Here is a 23836-nt window from a genome sequence, read left to right on the forward strand (position 1 = left end):
TTGCACTCTTAGAATTTAATTTACCTTCTTTGACTAACCTCAATTTTGTCCTTTTTTTATTTCACACTTCCAATTTTATGATGGCTTAAGTATGTAACATCAAGACATACACTGTATCTGATTACTTACAAGACCTGAGGAACAATTACCCGTTACAAGTTAGCGATGAGAAGAACATGTACATTTTGCACCATAAACTGAGCCCTTGAACGTCGTATGGACATCTTAAGAGGCCTATTCTATGATGCTTGTAACCTGAAACATCACGACATTCACAATGACTGGTTACATATCATAAGAGAATTTACATAAGTACAGGCTAACCACAAAAAGACACGGACTATTGCGCTATACATATATATATATATATATAAACTAAACCCTATAAAACGAAATATGAATATCTCAAATGGCCTATAAAATGATGCCTTAAACCTAAAACATGATGACATTCACATCATGACAATCAATATGACTGATCACATGTAAGAGGTGAGAAGCAATTGCCCGTTACAAGTTAACTATGACATGACATGTACTGTTGAACCATAAACTTAACCTGTTGAACGACGTATACATATCTCAAATGGCCTATTCTATCATGCCTCCGATATTAAACTCGTGACATTCACTATTTCTGATAACATATCAGACCTAAAAGGCACAACCCGATACAGCCCGTGAGAAGACATAAACCACAACTAAGTATTAAGTTCGTTTAACACTTCTGAACTGTTCTGCACTTTGAAATACATTAACCACTAAACAATAAAAAACTTGAGTTGTTATTATCATAATTATTAATTCTAATGAAGATAAGTCATAACATCAGTACTGAAACTGGTAAATCGACCAATACAAAATATTTAACAAGAAGCTGTCGAGGTAGAAACGTTGTAGACAGTAAAAGTGGCGTCTCACTGCACTTGGGGGACCAGTGTGGCACTGTGGGGTTCTTTCATTGTGGCACTGTTGTGTTATTTTCACAGATTTTTTATAACTTATCTATTGCGTGATACGTAAAAGTATGACTTAGAAGACAACAAAATACCCTTAACGTAAGAAAACTTGTTCTTTATCTCTGAAATTCGTTAGGTAATCTTTGGAACCCCGCAGCCTGCACCGGTTCCGGTTCTCCAAATGCAATGAGATACCACCTAAGCTTTAGACAATAATCAATCTATCGTCTTGTAGTCTAGAACTGGGCCCATTTCAGCATTGTCTGTCATGACGATGAGGTTGTCTTTGTCGCGTCTGTCCTGTCTGTGACCACAGTAGCAGGCTGGGATGTCCTCCTGTTTGGCGATGAGTGAAGACCACCAGCGGGACAGGCGGGCTCGGTACCGGACAAACACCAGGTTCAGGCCTAGGAGAAAGATCCCAGCAACAAACCACTGAAAATATGATAATAGCAATTATCATTCAACTACACGTAGAAGCCTTTTTTCAGAAGTTTTTTTATCAAATTTTAATGATATAAAATCACATGGAAATAATCGTAGAAGCATGATCTCTTATGATTATATAGTATGTATAATTGCAGAGTTCAGGATATACATTTTAAATTTGAAAAAAACTCTAATATTTCATTTTAGAGTGCAATCAAAGGCAGAATTGAGGATACCACAAATACGAAGAACGCATGGGCCTTTTCATTTATCTGATTGTGAAATATTAGGTCAAAACTTTAATAGTTTGCTCGAATTAAAAATACCTTCCTCAGTACATAATAATAGTTGTTATATCATTAACAAGCAGCCACTGATTTATGTAGATATGCATATATGATCATTGATTCAATCTATAGTACATGTATCTTACCCCCAGAAATGCTGTCATGAGAGACCCTTCTCCCAGCTGGTACCAGGGGATCTTCTCGCTCCGTACAGTACTGACGACCCACCACACCAGTAACGCCAGACCCTCAACTGGTAACACGTATCTGTACAACAAGAAGGTAATTGTTATAGACGATTTTAGATCCTATCATTCCAACAAAATTTAGCAGTTCAGCTAGTGACGGTGTATACACTTACTTACCAGTGAGGGTGTATGTATGCCACAAAATTGCATAATAAGTTTTATTAGTGTTGCACGTTTTTTTTTATTTATTCATTGATCTTCAGACAGGTGGGTAGCCCCTTCAACTTATTGAGCTGATTTCCAAGGGGGGCCACTAAATGAATAACAAAACAAGACGTGTTACATTCAGTAAAACAACCAGAGGAGAACAAACAATATATACAAACTAGAGTTCGGCGACCTCATACCTCCATGAAAATTTAGAGCTTTCGTAAATTTCATGCAATTGACCAACACATTAACATAATTTATGCATGGTGTTGTTCATCATTTACTAACGTACACATGTCACAATTATAAAATTCCCATTATTGATCATAAAGCGGTTTTGAATTTTTACATAAATTATGCAGATAAGTTCCTCATTACCATATTTGGTATCTGCTTATATTCCACCTATCATAATTAACATGTGTTACATGTATTGAGGTCCAGTTATTGAAAACAATGGAACTATACAATTTCCTAATTAATTATGCAAATTAAGTCCTCATTTGCATAACATGTATATCATTATTAACATCTTTGCCTAAGCTACCTGCATGCCTAAAATGCAGGCAATCAGTCGTTCCTTTCTGCAGTTATCCTCTTTGGAGTGTCTTAACAAAAACGCCCCTGCAGTCCCACAATTAAATGTTAGGGGACTGAAACTTGCCCTACTTTTTCATGACGCTAACAGCTATCTACCACTTAAATGTCACGACCATATCACGTCCATGACAAGAGATAAATTGAAAAAACTGCTATGATAGAATATTTTCATTAATTATGCAAATGTACTCCTATTTTGCATGATTAGTGTTTTATCTTGTACAACATTGTCTAAGGTACCTACATACCAAAAATCATGAAAATCCGTTGTTCCCTTCTTGAGTTATCCTCGTCAGAAGTTTTTGACAAAAATGCCCCTGCTATCCCAAAACTAGACGCTAGGGGGCCCAAACGTATGTCATTTCTTCCTGAGCACAAGAGCTGTCTAATACTAAAAAATCGTGACCATGGCATGTTCAGAACACCGAGATAGCAAAAACGGAAGTTGCGCTGCAGTACCAAGGAGAGTCGCTAGGGGGTCCAAAATCTAATCATTTCCAGCTTTCGTCAGACACTGCCAACACACCAAGTATGAAACCAATCCACCCAACCGTTCATGAGTTATTTTGTTTACACACACACAGACAGACAGACAGACAGACAAACGCGGGGTAAAATATAACCTCCATGACATATCATGGAGGTAATAAACCGAAGCGTCATTTCCAAAAAAACAGTGGTCAAAAGTCAACCAGTGTCAGTGTGCTGTGGTATGTGTCTTGGGGCAGCTTTAAACTGCCGTAGAGTTGGTGCATGTCTATTGTCCGCTGAGAGTGTATACAAATGTCCGATGGCCAACTGTGTTCGTATAATTGGGTTTATGAAGCAAAGAGGCGTCTCTGGTGTTGTTGCTGTGTAACAGGAGGTTCTGTACAAAGGTGGCATCCATGTATGTCGGGGGAAGCCAGTTAATGATATTAAAGACCATAACACACACACGTGGCTATAGAATAGAAAGAGGGGCTAATGATATTTAGGTGGTACTCACTTGACAAGCCATTCCCAAGCTTTCGGTAGTTTCCAGTCTGATCCATCTCCTGCCTATATATAACAATACAAAATTATGATGATGATAATGATAATTCATTGAAGGAAATGTGTTCTCGATTAATTGACAAAGTTTTTGGTCAGAAAACTATAAACATGAACGCTACATATACACTATAAGCCAAGGTAATATTTGAAGCTAAACACTAGCACCTATAAAATGCTGTTGTTGTCGGTTATGTTAAATTAAAATACAGTCTCTGTAAAGATATTCGATTATCCCAACATTAGATAGATATAGAATTATCATTTCTAGTGAACGTCACAGGATACGAAAGTACAGTATTCAATTGATTTCGTATAAAATAAAGAGCGTTGGTAACATGACATTGCCAACTTTGAGCTACCTCGTTCAGCAGGTTGAGGCGAAAGTTCAATGACCCGTATCTCCAGAACAGGTAGATGAATACTAGCCCTGAGAGGATCAACCCAGCGCCCCATATAAAGTCCTACAAAACAAGAAATGTCGTTTTAAAATCAGAAAAAAAACTTAAGGATTGTATGAAACGCTACGAGTACTGACAATATTTTGTTCTGAGATTTCCATCCTGACATATCATTTCTATATAAAGGTTTCAATCTTGAAGTACGGTTATCGTTGCAAGTTCAAAATCACCTATGCATTATGCATGCCTTGACTAAATCATTTCAAGTAAATGTACTTAGATTTAAGTCTTATCTATATCTGTGATTTAATACTCAACTCTGTCTGTGATTCAACATGCTATTTTCAAATTTGTATAAATTACTAGCTATTTCTACTTTTTCTGCATCAATATGTATCCCATTGAAAGTAAGTACTCTATTATGTAAAACGATGGGGTCGTACCTGGATTGCAAGAAAGTTAACGTTGACAGCACTGGGAACACCTAGAAGGAACACTAGTATCCCCATCACCACTGATGCCACGTCTCGTCTCACTGCAAACAATTCGATGCACGGTATGTTCATATCAATACGCCAGAAAAAGCTCATTAATGCAAAAAGATGATAATCTAACCTTTATACGCATGGGGTATGATACAATGTAATATGCTATTTTAGACCGTTTTTTTCATAATTACAAACAGTATTACATTATCAGCAAGTTTTTTTCTTGACTTAGCGATAAGTTGATACGTTTTCTGTTTATGTCGACCCATGACAACATGCATGATATGGCAATACACTGTATATTGTATTTTTCTGAATTAAAAAAAAATGGTTGAAACAGAACATTTAATGTATAAACTCAAACCTACCTCCCCAGTCAACAAGAACCTGTGTAGTACTGTTTATCATCGTGACGTAGCTACTGAACCCTGCCACCACCACCATCAGGAAGTACAGGGACGCCATCACACGGCCGCCCGTCATAGTGGAGAAGAGAATGGGCATCCTGTTAAAAATAACGCAAGGTAATTTCAACAGGTTTGTAGGCCATGACAAAACATGGACAAAGATGCTGTGTTGTGTTCCCTTGACTCGATGTAGTGCTCTGTTGACTACGATTGACGACCAGGAACAATGATATGTGCAGACTAACTTTATTCTAACTTCCTACTCTGTTTCATGTGGTCTGGTGTGTTGATACAAAAATTGGGCAGTGATTTATCTTGAATTAGTTCGGTCCAAGACCCCATAGGAACATGCTATGCTCTGCTTGATGATTTTGTCTGGATATGTAACACTTGTCTATCATGAAAAAACACAAGCAATGAAAAGAGAGAGTTGGGGATATCGACTCAGTCACGTTGGGGATCACATCTTTACAGAAATCCTTTTAGGTATAAGGACGATACATGAGGAATTGTTGCCCGGCTATATATCTTTGTTTATGAAGGATGTGTATGAAGAACATTTTCTTTCTTTTGACAAAAAATAATCTTGACCTAAAATATAGTACTGGCAGGAACAGTGATAAAGAAGAATTTAGAAATTGCCCAATTCGACCACCACGCACTGCATCAGCAATATCTAGTGGGAGTGTGAAGTAGAACTGGGAAATTTCTAGTGCCTTGAGGAAGGTGGCAGACGGTCAATGTCAGCAATGTAGGACACCAGTCTGATATTGAGTGACATACCGACCTAGTACTAGTAAAACTAGTCATGGATTAACATTAAGCATTATCATAAAACACAGGAAAGCTTGTTGGAATCTGAATTTATAAAACATAAAACAAAAAAGAAGTTCTGCCTACCAGACGAAGGTGAGTCCCGTGTTGGCAGGCCCGTTCGTCTTCAGGAGTTTCATCAGGTCATCCTTGTCTCCTCCTGGACTAACTTTGGTCCAGGTGGAAAACACGGTACAGAACACCATCGTACCGGACATAAGACTGCAGTTGGGACGGGGAGAAAGGAACAACAAAAAACAACTTAGATACAATAGCAAACTACGGCTTCAAATTTTACGGCATCCGCCTTTGTGGTGTCATATTTTGCAGATTAATGATATCATTATGAGAGGCACAAATAACCTATGTTAGGAAAACTATAATTTGTAAAAATCTTCAATTTCTCTCTTCGCATCAAGACTGAAACAACTGTAATCTCGAAGTATCCCAATGCACAATTTTAGCCCTGCGTCTTTCGCAAGCTTCTATTCTGCAATATGTGCTAACTGCTGTTCATATGAAGACAAATTTACAACAACTGATCACAACACCTAAGTTTTCACATTGGTTACAACCATTCGTCCCGATCACAATTTCTCACCTTACAGTGTTGTTGAGGAATGGTATGAGAAGGCCTGTCTTCACAGGTCCCATACTTTGGGTCATACTCGCTCCATACACCAGGAAAATCCCACATGCTGCTCCTGTGTCCCAAGCGTTCTGGGACAGGGCGTCAATCCATAGTCTGGGGGTACCCAACAGCTCTGTATTAAAGTGATGAAAATGATTATGGTTTGCCACAATCCTAAGGTTGGATGGTAATGTTAAAGAATGCATACATTACAAACAATAAGTTTAGAATTCGAAATGATAGCTAATGTTTGGATGTAACTTTCCTAAAATGCAAACAGGATAAGACTAAGGTCTACTCAGGATGCACTTACATCAGCAGCTGCACGGGGGCGCTAAAAGGTGATTGACCGAGTATTGACAGCTGTGGCGATTCATAGCTTTCTTTTGTAGCGATTAGATGGATGATGATTATATGATGGTCGTACTAAATCTCATTTAAGCATTTGAATCAAAAGAATAGTGTGTTGTTGACACAATTCCTAAAGTGTACTGTGACCATGACCTAAAAGTTGCTGGGAAAGAAAGAAATGTTTATTTTCTATCTTTATCACACAATTTACAAACTGTGCTAGACAACTCATATCAAGCGTGCGTCTCAACCCTTAAAGAATTATGATCCTACTTACGCCAGTCTGGTGTAAAGATATAGGCAAGAGCAGTCCCTGCGTTCTGTTGGGTTAGAGCCCAGATAAACGCTGTGATGACCAAAATCAAGAGTCCAGGAATCATGACCTTCATGGCAGGTTCGATGCTGCTTACTCCTTTCCACATCACAAGGGTTGATGCAGCAGTAGCTAAGAAGTGTAATAGTACAGGCCAGCTGCTTTCCTGTTGTGGCAAAATACACCAGATATTATAATCATCATAACTATTGTAATTATCAATATTGTTATTACTATTAAATAAAGACAGAGCCATGTGTTAAATATACATTTGTAAATAATATGTACAGTATAAATGTCAAGCATGATATTCATAGAAGTGAATGCAAATTTTCCTAGATCCTATTGTCTACAAGGTTGTTGTTTTTGGTGTTGTTTATGGTGGGTTCTAAACCACAATTAAGTCTATATTGACAAAAATGATAATTCATTTATTGAAGATCACACGAAATGGCGAATATTCTTCAAATGATAATTTAAAGTCAACTGCATTTAACCGTTTTGAGATCCACTCATATGATACAGTAACATGGCTAAAACTATACCGACCTCTGCCAAAGTAAAGAAACTTTACTGTTATGTTAAATTTAGATTGTTTCAGACGATCATGTACTATAAGGAGAAAAATGTACCAACCTCAGCAAACGCTTTCCAGATCTGACTGCTCTCCTCAAAGTTTGTTGGTAGGGGGTGAAAGATGCAGTAGTACAGGTAGTGAATGGACCATCCGACGATGACTCCGTAGTAGCAACTGTTAATGAAATGAAAGGTATACATTTGTAACCTATTCGCAAACACATGCAGCAGTAGTGGTAGATTGTGTAATTCAAATATGACAAATAACAGGCTAAAATTACGTAAATATGATAAAAATGGAAAATATCTGAGACCGCGTGGCACAGCGACAGCGTGTTTGCCTCGAGACCGAGAGGTCTTGAGTTCGAATCCAGCTGCCGTGTCACTGATCTTGTGCCCTTGGGAAAGGCACTTTACACGACTTTCCTCACTTTAATCAGGTGAAAAATGAGTACCTATCTTCGGATAGGGCCGTCCCTCGGATAGGACGTTAAATGGAGGTCCCGTCTATGCACGTTAAAGAACCCCCACACGTGCGGTGTGCGTTGGAACAAACCATTCTGTCTGGATCATGGAGTTGGTGATTCGACTACAAATCACCCGGATGGAGGCCTGGCGAACCTCCGTTTCGAACTAGCCAAAAACATGTCAATAATTGCCGACTCTTCGGCAGATAGACATTATCGAAAGAACAGAACAGATCTTACCATGTCAGAAAATTAACAATGCTTATCCATCCCCCAAGCCATGTTGACTTCACGCCTAGTAGGTCATGCCACGCCATCGGTGCAGCTCTCCTGGTAAACCGACCGATGGCGTACTCCATAATGATAAACTGCATGGACCACATGAACAGGAACAGGAACCAGACCAGCAGGAACTGCAGACATCCTGGGAAACATCATAATTCATTTATGTGTCATGAAGTAGGTGGCGCTTATAGGGGCTGCCACACACGAAACCCGCTCCTTTAACTATGTGTGCAATACTCAAAGTTTTTATGATTTTAGTCTATGTATGTGGGAACTTGTATGTATGAATGTTTCCGGCGACCGTGCAGAACCTTTCAGAGCAAGTTTGGACCCGATTTCTTCAAGTTTGGACCGTTTTTATATAACACTTGGACACCATCCCGGCTAACACAATGGCTTCCCGGTCACGAGCTGTTTTCCAGTACTCCTTGGATTACTTGTGGCGTTTGAAGAAGACATCTGCCCCGATCAGTCCTGAAATCAAGAACCAACTTCTCAACCTCGGACTCTGGAAACAAGGAAACAGACCAAGAGGGACGAAAGCTGGTAAGCATTTTATAAGAAGGATCCCTACAGTAACTGGGAATAGACCATTGAGATGCAAATATGGATCATTCAGTCCCGGCTTAAACCCGCTCCATCCACACATATGTAAAACAGCCGGAGAATTTCAACCTGTGCTGGATGAAACGAACCCAGCGACATCAAGAAGACTACCTGCTGACCACGCCCCTACGTACATACCTAGAGCATACCAAAGCGCATTCCGATCGACAAACTGTCCCGTTGCTCTGCCCATCGTCAACAGACTTTCTTGTACAGCTACAGCGGCGAGCGTCATGAACAGACCGAGACAGGTAGTACCGCTTCAACCATCTGCGAACATTCAGAACTCTAAAACTAAATCAGGTAGTCCACGCCAAATCAGTGTACCATCTGTAATGTTATGTAACGCTCGTTCTTTGGCAAACAAGTTGGATGAGTTTCATTCTGTGTTGTTAAGTGAAAATGTCCAGGTAGCTGCAGTGTCTGAAACCTGGTTTAGTAGTGACTCTCCCCCAGACTATTGGGCGGTAGATGGGTACAATGTATTTGTGAAATCTAGAGAAAACAGACGTGGTGGTGGTATCGCTCTGTATGTAAGTGATGATATAGCTGCACAACAAATCACAACAATCATTGTCCCAGACGAGCTGGAATGTATGTGGCTGATGTTACGACCAAAACGTTTACCTAGAAAGATTTCCTCTATCATCGTGTGTGTTGTATATTCACCGCCACAATCTTCTTGTGAAGACGCTTTAAGGCAACACCTGTTAGATACGGTAGATGATCTAAGAACCAGATATGATAATGCAGGATATTTGATAATGGGTGATTTTAACCATGTTGATGATGTGAGAGGGGTGTGCTCTGGCAATGGTCTACAACAGATTGTTAATGTTCCAACCCGATCCGAGGCTATTCTTGACCTCATTATCACAAACTTGAATGTTTTCTATCACCCGCCCACTGTAACCTCGCCCTTGGGGCGCAGCGATCACAGCATTGTTTTACTCCATCCCAAACACCAGGCTGTCGTGAACAAGACCACAAAGAGAAGGATACGACCAATGAAGGACTCTAACATCCGATCCTTCGGCCAGTGGATTACGACACATTGGGAAGAGGTGTTGAGCGCACAGGGAACACAAAGCAAAACCTCCGCTCTCTATGTAGCTTTAAATCAGGCAATAGAAACCTACTTTCCGTACAAGACCATCAGAACCCACGTACAAGACAAGCCGTGGATGTCCCCGAAGATCAAGTCTGCGATCAAGTCCCGACAGCGTGCGTTTCAGGCACAGAACTGGGTGGTATGGCGAGCACTCCGTAACAAGATCCAGACAGCGATTAAGAGAGCAAGAAAACTGTTCTACAGTACTAGAATTCAAAAGTTGAAAAGAGAAAACCCACGCGCTTGGTTCAAAGAACTGAAAGTTCTGACAGGCACTCAAAGAAAGGACATGATGGTACCAGTCGATGGTGTTGACCCAGAAAACAACGTCGACATCGCAAACATCATCAACACGAGGTTTTCAGACATCACAACGTCGCTCCCCCCTCTGGACCTGTCCAAGCTCCTGGCATTCCTCCCTTCCCGCCCTCCTCCCACCGTACAACCATGGGAGGTGTACCACAAACTGCTGAGGGTTAAGACGACAAAATCGCCGGGCCCAGATGGAATAACGGGCAAGTTGATACGAGAGTTTGCCTACGAAATATCTACACCCCTTACTGACATATTCAACACTTCGCTGCGTGAGGGAGTAGTACCACAACAGTGGAAAGAAGCGGTCGTAGTACCTCTGCCCAAGACCCGCCCACCCAGTATAGATCAACTCCGACCCGTTTCCCTGACCTCACTCCTCGCGAAGGTTTGTGAGGACTTCATCGTTTCCTGGGTTCTACAGGACATAAACAGGTCTATATCAACTAGCCAGTTTGGATGTTTGAAGGGACGTTCAACCACTCATTGCCTAGTTAATCTGGCAAATCAACTGTACAGAACTGCGGATAAGCAGGGGACCTGCAGCACATGGGTTTTAACTGACTTCAGCAAGGCATTTGACCTTGTTGACCACACAGTGGCAATGAGGCATCTACTTGAGATCGGTGTTCGGCCGGAAGTAATTCCGTGGATCGCCAGCTTCCATGAAGGACGGACTCAGAGAACGAGATACCGGGGGGCTTTGTCCCACACAAAGCGTCTTACGTGTGGCTTGGCTCAAGGCACAAAGCTCGGACCAATTGTCTTCATAGCCCATGTTAACGAACTACCCAGCATTGTAGCTTCTCCGTCTTGGGCATTTGTAGACGATCTCAACCTTGTTGAGTCCCGACTGCTGTCCCAACCACCCAACATACAGGACGATCTGGACCATCTTTCAGGTTGGACTGAGGACAACAGCATGAAGCTCAATCCGGGCAAATGCAAAGCCATGGTAATCTGTTTTTCCCGCATCCCACCACCACCTCCAGTTCTCAACATCAACGGCCACCAGTTAACAGTTGTCAAGGTAGCTAAGTGTCTTGGAGTTACATTTCAAGACGACTTGAGGTGGGACACTCACGTCACAGAAACATCCAAGAAGGGAAACCAGAGGCTGCACATCCTATGCAGACTGCGTCAATTCGACTTACCAACCGAAGACCTCGTAACGGTATATACATGTTACGTCCGCCCTGTGCTGGAGTACGCCGCGCCACTCTGGCATCCGGGCTTGACAATAAAGCAACGTGATCAGATCGAACGCATCCAGCGACGGGCTACCAGAATAATCCTGGGCAGGAAGTTTTCTACCTACGCTTTAGCGTGTGAAGTTCTCCAACTGCAAACACTGGAGGAACGCAGGGTCGAGCTTTGTTTAAAATTCGCCAGGAATGTCCTCACCTCGGACCTCTACAGGGACTGGCTACCACAGTCAAGAGGTGATGTTAGTGGTAGGGAGACAAGAAATGGAAATAAGCTTGACTACATGCCAGTGCGCACCAAGCGCTTCAAAACAAGCCCAATACCATACCTAACCAATCTCTTGAACGAACATGTGCTCAAATAGCCGGTCTTTGTACATATTGTATTACATGTATATTTATATTAGAATCTATTGTCTTAACCTTTTTAATGTATTCATTGATGGAGCAAATTGTTTTAACATAGTGGCTTACATGCAATTCAGCCTACGGCTGCGAGATGTCCACTCATATCTTAGATTGTAATTGTATTGTAATGTTGTTGCGATGGAAATAAACCAAGTATATAAGTGTGGGGAGGGGTCAATGAAGGATGAACAAAAGTCGTCATATGAGTGATCACAGTCATGGCACATTCAATTAAACTATTCGTCTTTTGAGAAAAAATATTTCGTATTCAACCACTTTTCATGATACTATCCTTACCAGCATGTTACATTTAATGTGTCGCAGCACCAAAGTCTACACTATCTTAGTGTTTTATCGACGTTTTGAGCATTCCATTGGTCAAAATTGGAATTTGCGTTGCAGTAGCGTAGAACGCCGCTAGGTAGCCCAAAATCGAATTAGGCCTTTGTTTTTCTGACCTCTATCTACCTACACCTACTTTTAATCTATGATGAAAATCCTTTAATGGCTTGTAGGGTAATTAAGTATGTGATGTCCACAAACACACAGACAAACACACCGATAATCGAATTATTCCTGGCATAAAATAATTTTTGTTGTTGTAGATTTCCAGTAAAAAGAACATTATTGTGCAAAATTTCCACCTACGCCAACTGGACATTTTCATAATATGTAATAACGCCTAAAGTTTACCTTTCTCTCCACTGTTGTTAGCTAGAATCCTCGGAAAGCGCCAGAGATTTCCCGTCCCTACAGCGCAGCCCACACAGCTGATGATGAGGCCGAGTTTGGAGGAGAACCTGCCGGCCCTGTCTGTGTCCGGGTGGGACTCGGACGTAGTTTGGAAAATAGCCTCCAGTCCCGAGTCATCGGTGTCCTATGGTGTTGACAAAACATGTGGTTAAAACAATGACACAACGCATTGTCAAACACATATTGTCCTTATCGATAATTATAAGTATTCAGAACTAATAACAAGGCAGGCTAGGAAAACATTTACAAAATCGTAAGTATCTAAACCTAATATTTCTACATGATGTTTATCCGATGAAAGCTAAATTGAATGGGTCTTTTGATTCGACAAAAGCCCTTTGTTTTCAAAGTATAATTCATGTTAGAGTATTTTATACGTCTAATCAGCTTAGTAGTAGACTTAGGATTTAGATGTGTGCCTACGTTTGTTTACATTCGGGATATCTTTTGTGCCTTTGGGCATTGCTGTTCTGAGTGTCGAATCCCTAGGGATCATTCTATGTGCTCTCCCTATTTAGGGTTCGGTTGTTTTTTCTTAGTCGGAAACGTTCTCTTCTTCGTAAACTTCGAAAAGAACTAAGTTTTCTGTCTATTCACAAACAGAACATACGTGAATAGACGTGTGTACAGTCACGATTTCTGTACAGTGTAAAAACTCTGCTATTTTATGAACATGAATTACTGCCAATTGAAATACTGATGGATGGTAGGTAGTTTAGGGCAAAGGATTATAGTATAGAGTCACATATGATAGGAGGTAGGAAAAGGAACTGAGCGTTGTCTGAAACAGACATGAAAACATTATGTAACCAATCTGTGTCCCTGACTTTGCAAACTTAGTTTCCATACACATGATTCTTGTTTTGTCAATCTTTTTTACTATTCGTATAGATGACACAAACTCTAGAACATCTTTTTACATGCAATGACATGAATTTTCATCCTCAATTTTTTTTTAAATTTTAAGTGCAGTTGCAAACAGGTGTGAGGTGAAATGTAAATGGTGGGGGGGCACAATAGTCTATCTGTGAACTAAATTTGAGTTCATATTGCTGGTTTTACTAACGACATCAGAAGCCTAAATTGAGCCTAAATCTGATCCAACGAGTAAAGGACGTGAAAAATCAACTTACGACGCGTAATAAGTAAGATAGAAATGTTCAAAACTGACCTTCTTGACTAATCTTATTCTCTCAGATTTTCCTTCGTCCGCCATCTTTGATTACTCGTTGCTCATTAAATCTGTACAGCTGAATCGACACAATGAAGCTTGGCCAGACTACTAAGTAGAAAAACCGGTTCTAGATCCACGTCCTCTTAGTGGCATGATTTGTCTCAATTAACATGCGCTATATACGTGTAGGCGACATACAACAATAGCATAACGTCATTATGCCTTAAATGGTCGATAAGGCGTCAGAAATTAAAGAGGACGGCTGAGACACAACGGTTTACCGGTTTCGACCTTTTATTCAAAAGTCTTCATCAGAATGACAAGAGAGTGGTACCGCACTGGCTTTTATAGCCTCTACTCTAGTTAGGGCAGGGCGCTCTGAGCAGTTAGGGCAGGAGATAGCCAATCGGATTACAAGATATCATATTGCACTAGCTATGTGGCCAATCAGAGTATAGGGTTCAATGGCCAATCAGCTTACAGGATATCGTTATGACTAACTAACCAATCAGAGCCTACGTCTAGTCAGGTCAGGGCCCTCTGAGCGTAGTCCATTGTTCTCCTGACCAATAAGGTAGTTCGTCTCATAGACGATTGTTCTACTAGCCAATCAGGTTACACTTAGTGTCCTATGCCCTTTGTTCCATGACATCATCCGTTAGGTGGGAGATACAGTCATGGAGTGCGGTACGGCTAACTATGAGCACTTGTACAGAGGTAAAAACGAGACTTGTCTATGCATACATGACTGTGAATGTTACAAAAGAGACAATAGTAAATATACAACAGCCTTAGCTTGCCGTGTGGAGAGGAGTTGGCCCCAGTTGTCTTATGTAGAGTTGTCCTCGGGTAGAGTCTGTCGCGCCTCGGGTCCGTTCCATGTGGATGGTAGGATGCTAGTGACCGGCTAATGTGGCGATTGAGTGTTCATTGGGTGACGGTCACGACGAGTTTAATAACGTCATTATGCCTTTAAGTTTATTTAATGATAACGGTATATCTCATACCAAAACATTTCCACTGTTTGATCGAATCGGCTTAGAATGATTATTGCTAAAAATGATCTACTAGTATATAAAATCTATAGACATAATTACTCGAAGATTCGTGCGTTACTGAACAAAATGACTGTGATTAACATATCAATGTAAGCTAACATTTGGCTTTTTAAATTGAATGTAATTATTTTATTGACCAATGACTGGATAAATCGTTGTTGATCAAGAACCATTTACAGGGGATATCGAAGTAAACTCAGCGAAGTTACCAAAAAGGTTTCTATTTTCTATACATGCTTGAATGACATCATCAGTTTGTCAAACTATACAGGCCTTTCATTGATGTCATAGTAATTATAATTTAAATCCCACGTATCCGTATTAGCGGGTAATTCAATTAAACAACGGCATCTTGATGTGTTTACGGGCACACACAGAAATTCAACATGGCGCAGATGACGTCAAAGGAAAGGCCGTATATATACTGGATAGCGCCTCCCAGCAGTGAGTGTTTGTATTGCAGTAATGCAATAAAATACTATCGAAGTGTCCACAAGTCATCACATAGCTATTATATTGTGTAAAACCAAATTACATGTACACATGCACATGTATCTTTTTACATGATCGTTTCCTACTTCCCCAGTGTTATTTCTATGGCCACGTGCACACTGACTTGATTTCATGGTTACATCCGCGCGCGAGTATTCTCACTACAACCATATATATTTCAGAAGTTCAAGTTAGGTATAATACTATAATAAAATACAACAATTTCCACTCTGCATCGGGAAAGTTTGATGATCTTGGGGAAAATAGCACGCATAGTCTGTAGAATTCTAACAGCAAGTACCTAACATGGATCTTTCAAAATGGTATCTATTTGGATAACTATCACACCAGTTCATAATGAAATAATTCGACACCACATCCTTTAACGTCTGTTTATTGTCCATTTGCTCGTTACAATTGTAAACATATGGCAAATAATAACAATGAAAATACATAGTGCCCAGAAAAGGCTTAAAACTTGGTGGTGTATGGTATACGTTCCACCTTGAATAATATCACAATTTTAATGTCATATTTTAATATATACCATCAATTTCACATACTAAAGCTGATAACATAATTGTACATATCTTATAAAATCCTTTTAAACTACGATAAACACAAATTATATTGTTTTGAGATAGATAGCCATAAACTACACAATAACAGTGATACACAATATGAAATGAAACTTAAAAAAAGATTTTAAAAAATTGAAATTAAAAGCTATGACGTTATTTGTCTAAATTCCAACACAATTGCTCTCTTCTAATAGTTTTAACTTTTCATATTCTAAAGCGTCAAGCTCCTGCTCTTCTACAGCGTTGCTACAGTTACTGTTAACGTTACATGTACAACATCCGGGAATGTTGCTCTGTAATGACATAAGTGATGACTCCGACAGGAAACAATGCGTGTGTTATCGTGGATCCCTCTCTGAGTGGGAACGTCTGACATGTGGAGTGGCGCAGGGAACACTGCTCGGCCCGATCCTTTTTCTAGCACTTATCGACGACGCTGCGTCTGAAACAACCAGCCCAGTGTGGAAATACGTAGACGACATGAACATGCTACAGACGAGAAGGCTCCAGCAACCTTCTACCCTGCATTCTGACTTGGATCAACTATGCCAATGGTCAAATAGTAACCACATGCTCCTGAACGGCGCTAAATGTCTTGCTATGCACATTACCTTCGTTCGGAACCCACCCCCGCTGCCGCCACTACACATCGACAACACACCGCTTGCCGTCGCTACCTGCCTCAAGGTCCTCGGCCTGCACATCCAGAGCAACCTACATTGGGACGTTCAAGTTCAGCAGATGGTAGGAAAGGCCTCGAAGAAACTCTACCTCCTCAAAAGACTCAGACGTTTTAATTTACCATGCAATGACCTGATAACAATCTACACCGGGTACATCAGGCCAATCTTAGAATATGCAGCACCAGCCTGGACCCCCGGCCTTACCAAGGAGCAAGTACAGAAACTCGAACATGTCCAAAAGCGTGCATGCCGTATCATCCTTGGTAACGCCTACACTGGTTACTCACACGCCCTTCAAAACCTCGGACTAACATCGCTGGCAGACAGGAGAGAACAACTGTGCCTGAACTTTGCAAAGTTGCTGTTGACATCATCCTTCAGGGACTGGCTTCCGTTGTCAAGGGGCGAAATACCCGGCCGGGACACTCGAAACAAACAGAAACTGAATGCTCCACTATGCCGTACCAATCGACACAAGAACTCCCCGATCCCTTACCTTGTAAGGCTGTTAAACACGTAACTAAATTTGTATGATATACCAAATTACGTTCCTGTACACAGTTGTAGATCTTCTAGAATGGGCGGGGGAGTGTCTATTTTATTACATTCCGAATTACAATTTATAGAACGTAAAGATTTTGTCTCTCAAGAGGAAGACGGACAGTTTGAATCAGTTTTTATAGAAATCCCTGCATCTCCCTCAACAATGGATAAAGGTCTTATAGTAGGCTGCATATATCGACCTCCAAATTCGGATATAAAGACATTTATCAGTCACCTTACCCTGACATTAGATGCTATCGAAAAGGAAGGTAAAAACTGTTACTTGACCGGTGATTTCAATCTTGATCTTTTAAAAAGTGAAAGTCACTCATTAACTGCAGAGTTCTTAAATGCGTTGTATTCATGTAGTTATTACCCAACCATCACCAAACCGTCAAGAATAACAAACTCATCAGCAACTTTGATAGATAACATATTAACAAACTCTTTGACGAATCAATGTACATCAGGTCTACTTGTTACAGATATATCTGATCATCTACCTATATTTCACATTATAAAAGTACTTGTAATCAAGTTAAGAATGATGCATGTGGAAAACGCAAACACAGAAAATTCAACAGGAGAAATATTGACAGATTTAAACATTTTCTGGCAGAAGAAACATGGGATGTTGTATATGATAGTACAAATGCAAATACTGCTTATGATAATTTCCAGCAAATCCTTAAATCTCATTTTTGATACATGCTTCCCACTCTCGACAATTACAGCGAAGAAAAATATAAGCATCGACAAACCTTGGTTCACAACAGGTCTCCACAAGTCCTCCAAAACGAAAAATAGACTTTATAAAAAATATCTTAAGAACCCAACACCAATGAATTTACATACGTACAAATCGTACAGAAACAAATACAACAGTCTGATTCGTAACTACAAAAGAAAATATTACAATGACCAATTTACAGCTGCTTCCACGAACATACGTAAAACATGGAAACTAATTAATGAAATTCTAAATAGAAAAAAAAACCACTAATGCTCTTCCGAGTAGATTTATTGACGGGGAATTTGAGGTATCTGATCCAAAAGACATAGTTGAAAAATTTAATGAGTTCTTTGTTAACATCGGCCCCAATTTAGCAAATGACATAGATGAAACAGGCATTTCTCCTTTACAATACATTCAGAATTCTTATCCATCTATTAGCTCTTTCGAAGAACCTACTTCAACAGAAATTAACGAGATTATTATGAATCTAAAAAATGCAGCCCCTGGTCAAGACGAAATAAGTGCCGCGCTCTTGAAACAAATTGTCCCTGAAATTTTAGAGCCAATAACCCATATTTTTCAAATTTCATTAAGAAATGGAATAGTACCAACAGACCTCAAATTAGCAAAGGTTTTACCACTGAACAAAGCTGGGGATCCTTGTGTTTTCACCAACTATCGCCCAATATCAATCTTACCGGCCTTTTCAAAAATTCTGGAAAAAATAGTATACAAACGGATAATGAATCACTTAGAAGATAATGATATATTATATACTCATCAATATGGATTTCGCAAAAAACATTCTACATACATGGCGCTCTTACAACTAGTTGACAAAATAACCACATCTTTAGAAAATAACGAATACACTATAGGAATATTTCTGGATCTTTCAAAAGCCTTTGATACTGTAGATCACAACATACTTCTTAAGAGCAAATGTCTGTAAGGATCAAACAATGGTGGCAAAGGTAAAAAAATCGATTTGGCTCATATTTTGCACAGTGATAGTACTTGGTCCACAACCCCTCAAAATAGCTTTCTTTTAGATCAAAACTCCTTGTTGCCATGGTAACGGGCCAACAAAGTTTTCTGGCCATTTTCCCCAATTTCCGCATCTCAAAAACACGGAAATCGGCATACTTTACGGCATTGTCACTCCAACACCTTTTATTATATTGTCAAAACACAACAAGATCTGAATAGACCAACAGTTTGGCTGTTTAGAAATTGTTGTGAAATTTCCAACGAGATAAAATTGAGTTCTTGGGCAGCATCAAAACAATACAATGTTTCAAGCTTCAAAATAACGTAATTTTTGGCCCAACTTTGTAACGCCATAAGTGCCGAGCTGGTAATTTTTTTGACTTGAAATTTGTACCCTGTATAGATGATTGATATATCTATCAAATGCATTGTTGCAAAGTTCGGGGTCTTGTTTGGTTGTCACGTGGTCGTCCTCAAAAGTAGGCCAGTTTTTGCGTTTGACGAAAATTGTGAATTTTAGCCATGTTCAAAGTACTATATGTGACAAAATAAAACAGAATTCTAACTCAACTTCTTGTCAAAGAGAGATCTATGTATTGTCTATTTAATAAATGCTTGAAGAGTTTTAGATCGTGACGTTTAGTCACGTGGTTGTCCCTGGAAGTAGGCCACTTTTTTGCGTTTGGCAAAATTTTGAATTTTAGCCATGTTCAAAGGGTTTTCTCTGACAAAGTGAATTTGAATTCTGATTCAACTTCTTGTCAAAGGGAAACCTAGGTATTGCCTATCTAATAAATGATTTCAGAATTTTGAGTCATAAAATGTAGTCCCGTGGTTGTCCCTGAAAGTAGGTCACTTTTATGCATTTGGCGAAAATTGTGCATTTTAGCCATGATCAAAGTACTCTACGTGTGAAAAGAAGTCTAACTCAACTTCTTATCAAAGGTAAATGTAGACAACGCCAATATAATAATGTTTGTAGAGTTTCAGATTGTGACATTTAATCTCAGTTACATTTGACACTTTCTAATGGTCCTATAATGAAACTGGGCGTGTTTAATTGTTTTCCTAATTATTTTTGCAAATTAGATTCCGATTTGTATAGTAAATATGTATTCATATGGAGCATCTCTTAAGCTATCTACATACCAAAAATCATGACAATCCGTCAACCCCTTCTTGAGTTATTCTCTTTCAAAGTCTTACACTAAACCTGTCCTGCAGTTTCAAAACAAGCCACCACCAGGCATAAACCTACACCACTTACTCTCGACATAAAGACCTGTCTACCACTAAAAAATTATAGCCGCAGTATGTTCAGAACTCGACATATCAAACCCGGAAATTCCTTTGCAGTACCTTAACAGGCCGCTAGGTGGCCCAAAATCTATTCGTTTCCAAGTTTCATTAAGACCTACCCACATACCGAATATCAATACAATCCATTTAGTTGTTCTTGAGTTATTCTGGTCTTCTACAAACATACATACAATCGCTACCCAAAGCATAACCTTTTTGGCGAAGGTAAAAACGTTATCTTTAATTCTAGGAGTAAAACACAAACATCTGAAAATGGGGACAACCAACGCCAACCAACCAATGAGGACAACCAACGCCATGATCCAAACCTCTACAATCAATTATTTGATAGGGAATACCTACAGCTACATTTGACAAAACGTTTTATCATGATTTTATTCCACTTTGCTAAGTATTGTACTTCGAAAGCAGCTAAAGTTTACAATTTTCATCTTAAGTGACCTACTTTCAGGGACAGCCACGTGATTAAATGTCACAATCTGAAACTCTACAAACATTATTATATAGGCGTTGTCTACATTTACCTTTGATAAGAAGCTGAGTTAGACTTCTTTTCACACGTAGAGTACTTTGAACATGGCTAAAATGCACAATTTTCGCCAAATGCATAAAAGTGACCTACTTTCAGGGACAACCACGGGACTACATTTTATGACTCAAAATTCTAAAATCATTTATTAGATAGGCAATACCTAGGTTTCCCTTTGACAAGAAGTTGAATCAGAATTCAAATTCACTTTGTCAGAGAAAACCCTTTGAACATGGCTAAAATTCAAAATTTTGCCAAACGCAAAAAAGTGGCCTACTTCCAGGGACAACCACGTGACTAAACGTCACGATCTAAAACTCTTCAAGCATTTATTAAATAGACAATACATAGATCTCTCTTTGACAAGAAGTTGAGTTAGAATTCTGTTTTATTTTGTCACATGTAGTACTTTGAACATGGCTTAAATTCACAATTTTCGTCAAACGCAAAAACTGGCCTACTTTTGAGGACGACCACGTGACAACCAAACAAGACCCCGAACTTTGCAACAATGCATTTGATAGATATATCAATCATCTATACAGGGTACAAATTTCAAGTCAAAAAAATTACCAGCTCGGCACTTATGGCGTTACAAAGTTGGGCCAAAAATTACGTTATTTTGAAGCTTGAAACATTGTATTGTTTTGATGCTGCCCAAGAACTCAATTTTATCTCGTTGGAAATTTCACAACAATTTCTAAACAGCCAAACTGTTGGTCTATTCAGATCTTGTTGTGTTTTGACAATACAATAAAAGGTGTTGGAGTGACAATGCCGTAAAGTATGCCGATTTCCGTGTTTTTGAGATGCGGAAATTGGGGAAAATGGCCAGAAAACTTTGTTGGCCCGTTACCATGGCAACAAGGAGTTTTGATCTAAAAGAAAGCTATTTTGAGGGGTTGTGGACCAAGTACTATCACTGTGCAAAATATGAGCCAAATCGATTTTTTGACCTTTGCCACCATTGTTAGATCCTTACAGACATTTGCTCTTAAGAAACTATTCAAATATGGATTTACGTACCGGCTCAGCTCTTCATTGGATAACAGACTATTTGACTAACAGAAAACAATACGTGTCCAATCTAAATAACATTTCCTCCCAAAATGTCCTCACTTGTGGTGTTCCTCAAGGGTCCATTCTTGGCCCGCTCTTATTTCTTATTTATGTTAATGACCTCGCATGCGTATCAACCAAATTATTTGCCCTGTTATTCGCGGATGATACCAACTTATTCATGTCCGATATAAATTTTGAAAAATTAATGACAATTGTAAATGATGAATTGTATAAAGTTAATCAATGGTTCAAGACGAATAAATTGTCAATCAACGTAAAAAAAACCAATTTCATTATCTTTGCAGGAAGGAACAAGAGGTATGATAGAGAAAAAGCTAAAATCTATATAAATGGCAAAGCTATCAAACAAGTAAGTCATACCCGCTTCTTAGGTATAATAATTGACGAGAAACTTTCATGGAAGATCCAAATTAATAGTGTTTGCAATAAAATTTCGAAAAACATAGGCATTATAAGAAAAGTAAAAACCTTGATTTCACGAAATATACTCATGACTCTTTATTACAGTTTGATTTACCCTTACTTAACTTACTGCAATATTATATGGGCTAGCACGTACACTACATCTATCAAACCTCTGTACCTCCTTCAAAAGCGCTTTGTACGAATTGCGGGCAATGCCACCTTCACAGCACACACAACATCTCTCTTTAATGACTTAAATGTTATGACGGTATTTGATATCAACAAATTTCAAGTTGCCATATTTGTACATAAAATTGTCCACAATAGTTCTTTCCTACCACAGCAATTTAGATGTCTTTTTAATTTCAATTCAAATTCAGATTTTCACCACCACTACACAAGACAGCAGAACCTTTTAAGACCAGTTAAAGCAAAATCTTGTCTAAAACAACACACAATAAAATTTAGAGGCCCCACCATCTGGAATAATTTAAGTCAAGTCCAACAATGCTGCTTATCATTACCCAGGTTCAAAAAGCTTGTTAAGATTGATTACATCACACACCCAAGCATAACTTTTACCTGATTTGTTTGATTTCCTTGTTTCCTTGTTTCTCATATTAGTTTTTGGTTGATTTTGGTAGTTGATAGCTAATGATTCTTAAAACTTAGAGATCCTACCTTTTTTCTCAAATCCCAAGTTACTTGTATATGTTTTGTCTATTTTGTTTTGTATTTATTATTTCATTTGATCATTTGTAATACAACTTCTATTCCACTAGTATATTTCACATGATGATTTCAACTTATGTTATGTGCATTTTTCGTTCACTTTAATTATGTATAATTATTATTTCTGCAACTTATTTCTGGGGGAGGCCAAAGAAAAGCCACATAGGCTTCTGCCCACCCCCAGCATGTTCTTCATCTCGGTATACACATTTGTTTTTAAGCCATGCTATTATGTGCGAATAAAGAAAGAAAGAAAGAAAGAAACTAGACATTTGAACCCATGTAACCCCGCACTGAATTTCTCATGTTCTTCACGCTGTATCTCAAACGTCTAATGTTTTAAGTGTTCGAGATTATCATTATGTATATGTATGTATATTGTTGCAATGTATATAATTTTACTCAACTGTTTTAATGGTTTTAACCGATTTTGAGCTGAAGTGTAATGTACCACACAATTCAGGCCTCGAGGCTGCGAAGTGTATAAATAAACCATTCTGATGCTGATTCTGATTCTGACCAATGTCGGGATATCGGCGTCTGGTACTTGACGAAAAGTACGTTAAGTCCCACTAAAATAATGACCAGCGCCGTCCACTGTGGATGAAAAAATATGATGAAAGTTAAATCATTTTTAAATGCATACTTGGTTTATATACTCCCTCCATTCCCCCTCTC

At 39.2% G+C, this 23836-nt stretch overlaps 2 protein-coding genes across 2 annotated transcripts in view; both read right to left on the reverse strand.

The window, feature by feature from the left end:
- LOC118404172 (uncharacterized sodium-dependent transporter YocR-like) lies at nt 1-15834 on the reverse strand. Its single transcript, XM_035803191.1, has 12 exons — nt 14004-15834; nt 12773-12956; nt 8393-8576; nt 7746-7860; nt 7074-7275; nt 6416-6578; nt 5902-6036; nt 4963-5099; nt 4550-4641; nt 4068-4169; nt 3662-3714; nt 1-1942 (listed from the first exon to the last, which is right to left on the reverse strand). Exons 1-12 carry the CDS (start codon nt 14046-14048, stop codon nt 1789-1791), a joined length of 1566 nt encoding a protein of 521 aa, XP_035659084.1. The 5' UTR covers nt 14049-15834; the 3' UTR covers nt 1-1788.
- LOC118404169 (uncharacterized sodium-dependent transporter HI_0736-like) overlaps nt 1-23836 on the reverse strand; it is a 58192-nt gene that overhangs the window by 23728 nt on the left and 10628 nt on the right. The gene's annotated exons all lie outside the window — the stretch shown is intronic.

This window comes from Branchiostoma floridae, chromosome 17, assembly GCF_000003815.2.
Source record: "Branchiostoma floridae strain S238N-H82 chromosome 17, Bfl_VNyyK, whole genome shotgun sequence".
NCBI classification, from domain to species: domain Eukaryota; kingdom Metazoa; phylum Chordata; class Leptocardii; order Amphioxiformes; family Branchiostomatidae; genus Branchiostoma; species Branchiostoma floridae.

What these genes read in the sequence shown, in the direction of transcription:
- LOC118404172 (XM_035803191.1), bottom strand. Translation starts at nt 14,048, where the DNA reads ATGGCGGACGAAGGAAAATCTGAGAGAATAAGATTAGTCAAGAAG. An exon ending in TAACAACAGTGGAGAGAAAG is followed by an intron (nt 8,577 to 12,772) that starts GTAAACTTTAGG and finishes GATGTTTCCCAG; the next exon opens with GATGTCTGCAGTTCCTGCTG. An exon ending in ATTGTTAATTTTCTGACATG is followed by an intron (nt 7,861 to 8,392) that starts GTAAGATCTGTT and finishes TTTCATTAACAG; the next exon opens with TTGCTACTACGGAGTCATCG.